This window comes from Coregonus lavaretus, assembly GCF_964263955.1.
Source record: "Coregonus lavaretus genome assembly, contig: HAP1_SCAFFOLD_565, whole genome shotgun sequence".
Lineage (NCBI taxonomy): Eukaryota > Metazoa > Chordata > Actinopteri > Salmoniformes > Salmonidae > Coregonus > Coregonus lavaretus.
The window spans coordinates 315,984-329,000 of NW_028166105.1; the positions used below are offsets into that span (position 1 = coordinate 315,984).

At 41.1% G+C, this 13,017-nt stretch overlaps 1 protein-coding gene and 1 long non-coding RNA gene across 2 annotated transcripts; both read left to right on the plus strand.

The window, feature by feature from the left end:
- Positions 1–7,225: 7,225 nt before the first annotated feature.
- LOC311114416 lies at positions 7,226–11,020 on the plus strand. The gene is made up of 4 exons (XR_014611106.1): positions 7,226–7,291; positions 7,607–7,644; positions 10,614–10,678; positions 10,811–11,020. It is a non-coding gene; the product is annotated as an uncharacterized lncRNA (long non-coding RNA).
- A 191-nt stretch (positions 11,021–11,211) lies between these two features.
- On the plus strand, positions 11,212–12,960 carry LOC311114412 (NACHT, LRR and PYD domains-containing protein 1 homolog; the record flags this gene model as incomplete). The annotated part of the gene is made up of 4 exons (XM_084189668.1): positions 11,212–11,472; positions 12,067–12,201; positions 12,329–12,461; positions 12,895–12,960. Coding segments are annotated over exons 1-4 (568 nt in total), but the record flags the coding sequence as incomplete, so codon positions are not given.
- Positions 12,961–13,017: the final 57 nt, after the last annotated feature.

Here is a 13,017-nt window from a genome sequence, read left to right on the forward strand (position 1 = left end):
CCTATTCCCTTTATAGTGCACTACTTTAGACCAGCCAGCCAGCCAGCCTGAAAAAAATAAAAATGGCTGGCTGGCTGGCTGAAAAAAATAAAAATAATTTATGCACTCACTAACTGTAAGTTGCTCTGGATAAGAGCGTCTGCTAAATGACGTGTGTGTGTGTGATGTTGCCCTTCATGGAGATAGATTCAGTCCAAATGATGATGAGAATCCCAGATTATCTCATTGAGAAGTCAATCTACCTGGGTGTCTTGGATGTTGGAAATGTTAAAAGGTTCAGTGGGGAAACTAGTAGACTGGATTACTGGAAAGTTTTATGAGACATTTGCCTGGTTGCAAAAATGCTAATAGTTTGTCTAATTTCAGTTTGTGTGACAAAACATGGTACCATCTTAACCGCTGAGAAATAACTGTTTGAAGCTGGTGTACAAAACAGAAAGTCAAAAGATGCCAAAAAGAAACTTAATGAGGTAATCGGCAGTTGCTAAATCCATTTTTTGACCTATAAATTAATGATACAGTATGTACCCATTGATTCTTGAAGAATCTAACTTATAAATGCTTCATGAGCTCAGTTCAACTGTCATACCCCATCAGAACCCAGAATCTAACTTATAAATGCCTCATGAGCTCAGTTCAACTGTCATACCCCATCAGAACCCAGAATCTAACTTATAAATGCCTCATGAGCTCAGTTCAACTGTCATACCCCATCAGAACCCAGAATCTAACTTATAAATGCCTCATGAGCTCAGTTCAACTGTCATACCCCATCAGAACCCATAATCTAACTTATAAATGCCTCATGAGCTCAGTTCAACTGTCATACCCCATCAGAACCCAGAATCTAACTTATAAATGCCTCATGAGCTCAGTTCAACTGTCATACCCCATCAGAACCCAGAATCTAACTTATAAATGCCTCATGAGCTCAGTTCAACTGTCATACCCCATCAGAACCCAGAATCTAACTTATAAATGCCTCATGAGCTCAGTTCAACTGTCATACCCCATCAGAACCCAGAATCTAACTTATAAATGCCTCATGAGCTCAGTTCAACTGTCATACCCCATCAGAACCCAGAATCTAACTTATAAATGCCACATGAGCTCAGTTCAACTGTCATACCCCATCAGAACCCAGAATCTATCTTATAAATGCCTCATGAGCTCAGTTCAACTGTCATACCCCATCAGAACCCAGAATCTAACTTATAAATGCCTCATGAGCTCAGTTCAACTGTCATACCCCATCAGAACCCAGAATCTAACTTATAAATGCCTCATGAGCTCAGTTCAACTGTCATACCCCATCAGAACCCAGAATCTAACTTATAAATGCCTCATGAGCTCAGTTCAACTGTCATACCCCATCAGAACCCAGAATCTATCTTATAAATGCCTCATGAGCTCAGTTCAACTGTCATACCCCATCAGAACCCAGAATCTAACTTATAAATGCCTCATGAGCTCAGTTCAACTGTCATACCCCATCAGAACCCAGAATCTAACTTATAAATGCCTCATGAGCTCAGTTCAACTGTCATACCCCATCAGAACCCAGAATCTAACTTGTAAATGCCTCATGAGCTCAGTTCAACTGTCATACCCCATCAGAACCCAGAATCTAACTTATAAATGCCTCATGAGCTCAGTTCAACTGTCATACCCCATCAGAACCCAGAATCTAACTTATAAATGCCTCATGAGCTCAGTTCAACTGTCATACCCCATCAGAACCCAGAATCTAACTTATAAATGCCTCATGAGCTCAGTTCAACTGTCATACCCCATCAGAACCCAGAATCTAACTTATAAATGCCTCATGAGCTCAGTTCAACTGTCATACCCCATCAGAACCCAGAATCTAACTTATAAATGCCTCATGAGCTCAGTTCAACTGTCATACCCCATCAGAACCCAGAATCTAACTTATAAATGCCTCATGAGCTCAGTTCAACTGTCATACCCCATCAGAACCCAGAATCTAACTTATAAATGCCTCATGAGCTCAGTTCAACTGTCATACCCCATCAGAACCCAGAATCTAACTTATAAATGCCTCATGAGCTCAGTTCAACTGTCATACCCCATCAGAACCCAGAATCTAACTTATAAATGCCTCATGAGCTCAGTTCAACTGTCATACCCCATCAGAACCCAGAATCTAACTTATAAATGCCTCATGAGCTCAGTTCAACTGTCATACCCCATCAGAACCCAGAATCTAACTTATAAATGCCTCATGAGCTCAGTTCAACTGTCATACCCCATCAGAACCCAGAATCTAACTTATAAATGCCTCATGAGCTCAGTTCAACTGTCATACCCCATCAGAACCCAGAATCTAACTTATAAATGCCTCATGAGCTCAGTTCAACTGTCATACCCCATCAGAACCCAGAATCTAACTTATAAATGCCTCATGAGCTCAGTTCAACTGTCATACCCCATCAGAACCCAGAATCTAACTTATAAATGCCTCATGAGCTCAGTTCAACTGTCATACCCCATCAGAACCCAGAATCTAACTTATAAATGCCTCATGAGCTCAGTTCAACTGTCATACCCCATCAGAACCCAGAATCTAACTTATAAATGCCTCATGAGCTCAGTTCAACTGTCATACCCCATCAGAACCCAGAATCTAACTTATAAATGCCACATGAGCTCAGTGCAACTGTCATACCCCATCAGAACCCAGAATCTAACTTATAAATGCCTCATGAGCTCAGTTCAACTGTCATACCCCATCAGAACCCAGAATCTAACTTATAAATGCCACATGAGCTCAGTTCAACTGTCATACCCCATCAGAACCCAGAATCTATCTTATAAATGCCTCATGAGCTCAGTTCAACTGTCATACCCCATCAGAACCCAGAATCTAACTTATAAATGCCTCATGAGCTCAGTTCAACTGTCATACCCCATCAGAACCCAGAATCTAACTTATAAATGCCTCATGAGCTCAGTTCAACTGTCATACCCCATCAGAACCCAGAATCTAACTTATAAATGCCTCATGAGCTCAGTTCAACTGTCATACCCCATCAGAACCCAGAATCTAACTTATAAATGCCTCATGAGCTCAGTTCAACTGTCATACCCCATCAGAACCCAGAATCTAACTTATAAATGCCTCATGAGCTCAGTTCAACTGTCATACCCCATCAGAACCCAGAATCTAACTTATAAATGCCTCATGAGCTCAGTTCAACTGTCATACCCCATCAGAACCCAGAATCTAACTTATAAATGCCTCATGAGCTCAGTTCAACTGTCATACCCCATCAGAACCCAGAATCTAACTTATAAATGCCTCATGAGCTCAGTTCAACTGTCATACCCCATCAGAACCCAGAATCTAACTTATAAATGCCTCATGAGCTCAGTTCAACTGTCATACCCCATCAGAACCCAGAATCTAACTTATAAATGCCACATGAGCTCAGTTCAACTGTCATACCCCATCAGAACCCAGAATCTATCTTATAAATGCCTCATGAGCTCAGTTCAACTGTCATACCCCATCAGAACCCAGAATCTAACTTATAAATGCCTCATGAGCTCAGTTCAACTGTCATACCACATCAGAACCCAGAATCTAACTTATAAATGCCTCATGAGCTCAGTTCAACTGTCATACCCCATCAGAACCCAGAATCTAACTTATAAATGCCTCATGAGCTCAGTTCAACTGTCATACCCCATCAGAACCCAGAATCTAACTTATAAATGCCTCATGAGCTCAGTTCAACTGTCATACCCCATCAGAACCCAGAATCTAACTTATAAATGCCTCATGAGCTCAGTTCAACTGTCATACCCCATCAGAACCCAGAATCTAACTTGTAAATGCCTCATGAGCTCAGTTCAACTGTCATACCCCATCAGAACCCAGAATCTAACTTATAAATGCCTCATGAGCTCAGTTCAACTCTCATACCCCATCAGAACCCAGAATCTAACTTATAAATGCCTCATGAGCTCAGTTCAACTGTCATACCCCATCAGAACCCAGAATCTAACTTATAAATGCCTCATGAGCTCAGTTCAACTGTCATACCCCATCAGAACCCAGAATCTATCTTATAAATGCCTCATGAGCTCAGTTCAACTGTCATACCCCATCAGAACCCAGAATCTAACTTATAAATGCCTCATGAGCTCAGTTCAACTGTCATACCCCATCAGAACCCAGAATCTAACTTATAAATGCCTCATGAGCTCAGTTCAACTGTCATACCCCATCAGAACCCAGAATCTAACTTAGAAATGCCTCATGAGCTCAGTTCAACTGTCATACCCCATCAGAACCCAGAATCTAACTTAGAAATGCCTCATGAGCTCAGTTCAACTGTCATACCCCATCAGAACCCAGAATCTAACTTAGAAATGCCTCATGAGCTCAGTTCAACTGTCATACCCCATCAGAACCCAGAATCTAAGCTTGTTTTACTTTGTTTGTAAACAAAGTACATGTAAACAAACACTGTATAGCCTCAACATGGTTAAAACTATAATGTTGATATCATGGATGGTCAGTCCATGCATCCGTAGCTCTGTCTATGAATTTAAGAGTGGTTCCATTTCTCCAGCCCCCATCCCTCAGATTTTAACAGAAACAGTGGCGGATATAACGTGTTCTTATTGTTTCAACTGCTGATTGGCACTTTAAGGATGGGAAGCATAGAAGTAGCACACATAGAACAGATCTACCGTTTATCAGACCTGCTTTCAACCAGAAGACAGATCTATAACTGACGTGAATTTGATCTGGTCGCCCACAAAGCTACATATCGCGCCTTTTAATTAGCATGGTCATGTGATGAGGATAACAGACTGTCTCATTGAGAAGGCAGATCACCTGCGTTTTACACAAGCAGCCCAATTCTGATATTTTTCCTGTTAACTGGCAAAATAAGCTGATCTGATTGGTCAAAAGCCAATGAGTGAAAGAAAAGAACCCAGAATTGGGCAGCCTGTGTAAACACAGCCATAGGGACCTGTAAAGTCCACACTGAAGTTGTACAACTGATGTAGGACTACAACGTGTCAGTTAGTTCATTAACAAATAATGACTTCATTTGAATGACGTTATTCTGGCTCAGCCTTTTTCAAAGCTCTCCTCCAGGGCCCCCAGGAGGTGCATGTTTTAGTTTTTGGTCCTAGAACTAACACCTTAGATTCAACTAATTAACTTTATCATCAAGCCCTTGGTTTTTTGTATCGGGTGTGTTAGTGCTAGGGCCATTTTATTTTGTATCTACCTGCCCAGGGACTACAGTTGAAAACTAGCTAGCTGGCTAAATCTGACACCTTTACTGAAATGTTGATTGATGTGCAGTATCCCTGTCAAATTCATTTCATAGATCAAATTAAAAGGAATGGAATGTTTCTATGTGTCTGTCTATCTGTGTATGTGAATTTGTAAAACATGAGGGAAAAAAAAAAAGGTGACCCTCCCCTATACCCCAAATTACCCTCACTCCTAGGACAGACCACAGCCTTTAGATATGGAGTTTTAGAAACTGTTCGTTGTTTTGTAAACATTACATGGCAAAGTAGCCAGAAGGTTGTGGATTCGCAGACCACCACGGACAATGGTAGGGGTGAAGAAAAGATAGCTTTTATAAAAGGCATTTCATGCAATTCTTTGTCATTTTACATGACTGGAGACAAGCAGAATCTATTTTAATACCACAACAGAGCATGACAACGAATGAGCGCACGCTGCAGCACCGGAGACGTTTTGATTTCTATACAGGCTGTTCACCGGAGACGTTTTGATTTCTATACACGCTGTTCACCGGAGACGTTTTGATTTCTATACAGGCGGTTCACCGGAGACGTTTTGATTTCTATACAGGCTGTTCACCGGAGACGTTTTGATTTCTATACAGGCTGTTCACCGGAGACGTTTTGATTTCTATTCAGGCTGTTCACCGGAGACGTTTTGATTTCTATTCAGGCTGTTCACCGGAGACGTTTTGATTTCTATACAGGCTGTTCACCGGAGACGTTTTGATTTCTATACAGGCTGTTCACCGGAGACGTTTTGATTTCTATACAGGCTGTTCACCGGAGACGTTTTGATTTCTATTCAGGCTGTTGTTAAGAAAGAGGATAGTCTAAGTTTTGGAACAGTGCTAAAGTTGTATTTAAACTGTAAAAAAAATAATGCAACAGAACCAGTTACAACTGAAGTATTTGATCATCAATGAATTTGCAAAAAAAATAAATGTTGTTGTTTAACACAGCAGCCGCGTATCATGAGGTAGGCCTTTATGCACTTGTAACTTTATTTCATTTGGGAAACTATCATTTTCTAATTTATTCCATGATATTGTTGTTACGAAATAGATTTGTGTTGACTGTGATTAGCGCATGGGAACAATAAAGCATCTGCTAGGCTAAATTAACAAATTAGGCATACCTAGCTAACCACATGATTCTCAAACCAAACACTGGCCAAACTCATGTTTCTAAAAGTGAATTCAAAGGCTGTGTAGAATGACTGTATAGCCTAATAAGGCATTTTTTAAGTGATATTTGTTTGATTTAATTTTATATAGCATAAATGCTAACTGTATAGGCATGATGTTGAAGTGTTGTTGTTGAAATGCGCTCCTGCCAGCCTGTAGTCTCCTCGGCTATAGAAAGTTGTAGCACAGCCTCTGAATGTCATAGAGACAAACCAATGATATTCTATATGCAACACAAATCCCTCTGTAACTGCCTCTGTCGCCAGTTTATTTCATGTATTAGCACTTTAGTTTATTTCATGTATTTGCACTTTTTATTATTTAATTTCTTCTGAATTGTACGTTTACAGCAAGACGGAACTAATTATTGGTTCCGCCCGAGTGTTGTCACCCGAGCGCCTTTAGCGACGCACCGAGGAAACTTTACTGCAAAAAGCGAATTATTTTTCCATTGTTATCGTGTTTAAGTGCATACTTACAAAGAAAGTATACAGAAGAAGATAAAGGACATTTAAAAGGATGTTTAGCACCTCTGTGTGATAAGCAGCAATGAGGTTTGTTGACTATTTATTTTGCTATGAGGGTGTTTGTGTTTACGTGCGTCATTTTTTGGTGTAAAATATACATAAAGTGTCTAGCTGTATGTGCTTGATTATAACGCCAGATGTGTGAGACATGCATATGGCATTATTTTGTTAATGTATTTTTCTTTCTTTAAACCAGTTCTCACGGGTTGACCAGCATTAAAGCCCTGTATTCAAATCAAGACCTCTTGCCTCATGCCTGTCACTGGAGGAGCTACAGTGAGTGTTAACTGATAGTTTTAAAATCAAAATACGATTAAAGCGTTCTTGAATCCCAGGCAAGGAACACAATCATGATCTAACTCTAAATCAGGCCCCCAACATCTCCAAAACATGGACCAGAACAATGTTGTTTCCTGCTTCCACAAACATTCATTAATATAACACTAATGTCAGATTATGGTATGATAATGAGTGTACATTCTGAGACTGTTGCTCACTTACATTCATTTTTATTACAAGTCTGTTTAATATTTATTAATTCATTATTACATGAGATTATCCGTTTTAAATAACAACTACTTTTGACTTCAGGGATTCCTCAGAGCTGTAAGACTTGTGAACATGTTGAGGTAAGTCATAATGTCAATTCTCACTTTTACATACCTTCAGGAGTCAGGGACAGTCTGAAAGCCAGGTGTGTACTGACCAACCATTCATACTGGGATATAGACAGTCCTGTGTTCTGCTTTAGTAATATAATCACAGTCTGAAAGCCAGGTGTGTACTGACCAACCATTCATACTGGGATATAGACAGTCCTGTGTTCTGCTTTAGTAATATAAACACAGTCTGAAAGCCAGGTGTGTACTGACCAACCATTCATACTGGGATATAGACAGTCCTGTGTTCTGCTTTAGTAATATAAACACAGTCTGAAAGCCAGGTGTGTACTGACCAACCATTCATACTGGGATATAGACAGTCCTGTGTTCTGCTTTAGTAATATATACACAGTCTGAAAGCCAGGTGTGTACTGACCAACCATTCATACTGGGATATAGACAGTCCTGTGTTCTGCTTTAGTAATATAAACACAGTCTGAAAGCCAGGTGTGTACTGACCAACCATTCATACTGGGATATAGACAGTCCTGTGTTCTGCTTTAGTAATATAAACACAGTCTGAAAGCCAGGTGTGTACTGACCAACCATTCATACTGGGATATAGACTGTCCTGTGTTCTGCTTTAGTAATATAAACACAGTCTCAAAGCCAGGTGTGTACTGACCAACCATTCATACTGGGATATAGACAGTCCTGTGTTCTGCTTTAGTAATATAAACACAGTCTGAAAGCCAGGTGTGTACTGACCAACCATTCATACTGGGATATAGACAGTCCTGTGTTCTGCTTTAGTAATATAAACACAGTCTGAAAGCCAGGTGTGTACTGACCAACCATTCATACTGGGATATAGACAGTCCTGTGTTCTGCTTTAGTAATATAATCACAGTCTGAAAGCCAGGTGTGTACTGACCAACCATTCATACTGGGATATAGACAGTCCTGTGTTCTGCTTTAGTAATATAAACACAGTCTGAAAGCCAGGTGTGTACTGACCAACCATTCATACTGGGATATAGACAGTCCTGTGTTCTGCTTTAGTAATATAAACACAGTCTGAAAGCCAGGTGTGTACTGACCAACCATTCATACTGGGATATAGACAGTCCTGTGTTCTGCTTGTAGGAATGCAGGATTTTAGCTGTTGTCATACCAGCATTCCATGTTAGACAGTTTAATTATTCCATGTAACATTGAATAAATACAGTGGGGGAAAAAAAGTATTTAGTCAGCCACCAATTGTGCAAGTTCTCCCACTTAAAAAGATGAGAGAGGCCTGTAATTTTCATCATAGGTACACGTCAACTATGACAGACAAATTGAGAAACAAAAATCCAGAAAATCACATTGTAGGATTTTTTATGAATTTATTTGCAAATTATGGTGGAAAATAAGTATTTGGTCACCTACAAACAAGCAAGATTTCTGGCTCTCACAGACCTGTAACTTCTTCTTCAAGAGGCTCCTCTGTCCTCCACTCATTACCTGTATTAATGGCACCTGTTTGAACTTGTTATCAGTATAAAAGACACCTGTCCACAACCTCAAACAGTCACACTCCAAACTCCACTATGGCCAAGACCAAAGAGCTGTCAAAGGACACCAGAAACAAAATTGTAGACCTGCACCAGGCTGGGAAGACTGAATCTACAATAGGTAAGCAGCTTGGTTTGAAGAAATCAACTGTGGGAGCAATTATTAGGAAATGGAAGACATACAAGACCACTGATAATCTCCCTCGATCTGGGGCTCCACGCAAGATCTCACCCCGTGGGGTCAAAATGATCACAAGAACGGTGAGCAAAAATCCCAGAACCACATGGGGGGACCTAGTGAATGACCTGCAGAGAGCTGGGACCAAAGTAACAAAGCCTACCATCAGTAACACACTACGCCGCCAGGGACTCAAATCCTGCAGTGCAGACGTGTCCCCCTGCTTAAGCCAGTACATGTCCAGGCCCGTCTGAAGTTTGCTAGAGTGCATTTGGATGATCCAGAAGAGGATTGGGAGAATGTCATATGTCATATGGTCATATAAAACCAAAATAGAACTTGTCGTGTTTGGAGGACAAAGAATGCTGAGTTGCATCCAAAGAACACCATACGTACTGTGAAGCATGGGGGTGGAAACATCATGCTTTGGGGCTGTTTTTCTGCAAAGGGACCAGGACGACTGATCCGTGTAAAGGAAAGAATGGGGCCATGTATCATGTGATTTTGAGTGAAAACCTCCTTCCATCAGCAAGGGCATTGAAGATGAAACGTGGCTGGGTCTTTCAGCATGACAATGATCCCAAACACACCGCCCGGGCAACGAAGGAGTGGCTTCGTAAGAAGCATTTCAAGGTCCTGGAGTGGCCTAGCCAGTCTCCAGATCTCAACCCCTTAGAAAATCTTTGGAGGGAGTTGAAAGTCCGTGTTGCCCAGCGACAGCCCCAAAACACCACTGCTCTAGAGGAGATCTGCATGGAGGAATGGGCCAAAATACCAGCAACAGTGTGTGAAAACCTTGTGAAGACTTACAGAAAACGTTTGACCTGTGTCATTGCCAACAAAGGGTATATAACAAAGTATTGAGAAACTTTTGTTATTGACCAAATACTTATTTTCCACCATAATTTGCAAATAAATTCATAAAAAATCCTACAATGTGATTTTCTGGATTTTTTCCCCTCATTTTGTCTGTCATAGTTGACGTGTAGCTATGATGAAAATTACAGGCCTCTCTCATCTTTTTAAGTGGGAGAACTTGCACAATTGGTGGCTGACTAAATACTTTTTTCCCCCACTGTACATTAGATTAGTTACTTTGGTTAATGGGCCAGTTTCCCGGACACAGATTAAGCCTAGTCCTGGCCCTTAAATAACTTTCTATTGAAACTTCCATTGATCATGCTTTAATTCCAGCACTAGACTCAATCTGTGTCCAGGAAACTGGCCCCATATGTATAACTGACATGCTTGTCCTTGTTCAGGACTCCACACACTGGCTTCAGATTGAACCCTTGACATCCACTGTCCAGGAAGTGACAATGTTCAGGTAAAATAACTACTTTTAACATTTCATTCCACTTGCTAGTGTATTTCCCCATTACCTTTGGGAATAGGCTTCTAATCCAACCTCTCCATTTGACGATTGACCCTCTCTACCATATCTTGTTGTTGCCCTCAGGCACAGGACACCCAAAGGGCGTTATGAGTGCACAGTGTCTGGGCTCCGCTGGGTGTGTGACAGAGATGTCATTCTGAAGTATCACTTCAGGAACTGGGAACCCTACAGTCAACTTCTGAAAGACATGCAGTACGGACAAGGTGGTCCATTGCTGGACATCACTATGGAGTTAGGTGAACTGGAGGAAGTTCATCTGCCACACTTTGTCTGTTTAGGTAAAACCATAAAGAAATAGTATTCAGAAATACATTTACATGTAACTGAGTTTCACTTCCTGAATGAATAAATGAATATTCTGTGAGTTTGAGTTTACTGTGATCTGATACTGCATATTCTTTGTGTTTTAGTTGGATGAATAATACAATATTTGTCTTTCTGTCTCCTTTTTATTGTGTTGTTCAGGGACCAACCCTTCCCTGAGGAATGAGATGAAGATTCTTCATGTAGAGGAACATGGAGTGTCTGTTGAGGAAGTGCATGAGGTCACCAGATTCCATGCTAAGATTCTCCATCCCAAGTTCTCAGCTATCGCTGTTATACTGAGCTATATCTTTTTTTGGAACGTAGATGTCCACTGTGACGTGGTCCTCTATATGGCAGTAAAAAAGGCAACAGTAATTTCACGGCTGTACATGCTCCTCAGAAACTCCAGTCAGAAAGAGGTGAGGCACCATCATTGAAGTGACAACAGTATGTTGAAACTTACTAAAGGAAAGCTGATAGGTTGTTGAAAATCTATAGATTACAAAGTTACAAAATCTATTTCTGTCTCATTCATTTGAAGAGCCAGTAGACGGCACTCTTCTCTCTGTTCGAAGGAGAACCCAATGCCCCGGGGCAGTGAAGGGGACATTGCCCCGTGTAAGGTGCTGTCTTTCGCATGGGACGTTAAACATGTTTCCTGACTCTCTGTGAACACTAAAGATCCCATGGCACTTATCGTAAGAGTAGGGGTGTTAACCCCGGTGTCCTGGCTAAATTCACTATCTGGCCCTCATACCATCATGGCCACCTAATCATCCCCAGCTTCCAATTGGCTCAATCATCCCCTTTCCCCTGTAACACTTCCCGAGGTCATTGCTGTAAAAGAGACTCTCTTCTCAATCAATTACCTGGTAAAATAAGGGTAAAATAAGGGTAAAATAGTGTACCCATTTTTTTGATGTTGACAAAAAAGGATTGCTCAGTGAGCTGCATGTTGTGTGAATTATTAGACTACATTGTTCAGACTGACTACTACACTGCTCATTTTGTAGGCTGTTCGGGACCGGGAGAAACATCAGGTGTCCCAAGGATATTCAGAATTGGTCCTGTCAAGTCCAAACGGGTCCTTAAAGCTGAACAGTTGGTTTGCAGTCAAGAATCCCCATTCCTCCTCCATCAATCCAGAGGTGCAGTTTTAGCAAGCTGAGGACATGAATCTGTCATATTATATATGAATAACTGGAATATCATTCTATTTCTTTCTCTCTCTCTCTGTCTGTTGTCTCAATCGTTGCACCATATGACCTTCTACAGAAGATTCAGCTATTACCTGCAGACACCACACCAAGCTGTTGTAAGATGGTTATGAGAAACACAGGGGTTGACATTGAGATGGAGTTAATCGGGGATGATGAGAGGACAGTATGGAAATCAGTGGTATCAAAAGGTAAGAAATACTATACGTGAACACTATGTCAATTTTTACATTTTTACATTTTTAGTCATTTAGCAGACGCTCTTATCCAGAGCGACTTACAGTTAGTGAATACATATATATTTTTTTTCCATACTGGTCCCCGGGGGGAATTGAACCCACAACCCTGGCGTTGCAAACGCCATGCTCTATCAACTGAGCTACATCCCTGCCGGCCATTCCCTCCCCTACCCTGGACAACGCTGGGCCAATTGTGCGCCACCCATGAGTCTCCCGGTCGCGGCCGGCTGCAACAGAGCCTGGATTCGAACCAGGATCTCTAGTGGCACAGCTAGCACTGCGATGCAGAGCCTTAGACCACTGCGCCACTCAGGAGACTAAATGTCATTTTCTTCCAGATGCTATTAAAATGTTTTTATGATGTTTTCTCTTGTTTGTCTTTTAGATGAATACAGCAAAGACTCTCATCCAATAGGTACGTTTGTTTTTGTGGACGAGGTTTATAAAACGGGTTATAGAGCGAACGTCTCTTCAAGTTGTGATGAAGGACACTGATGAAGACCTTCAT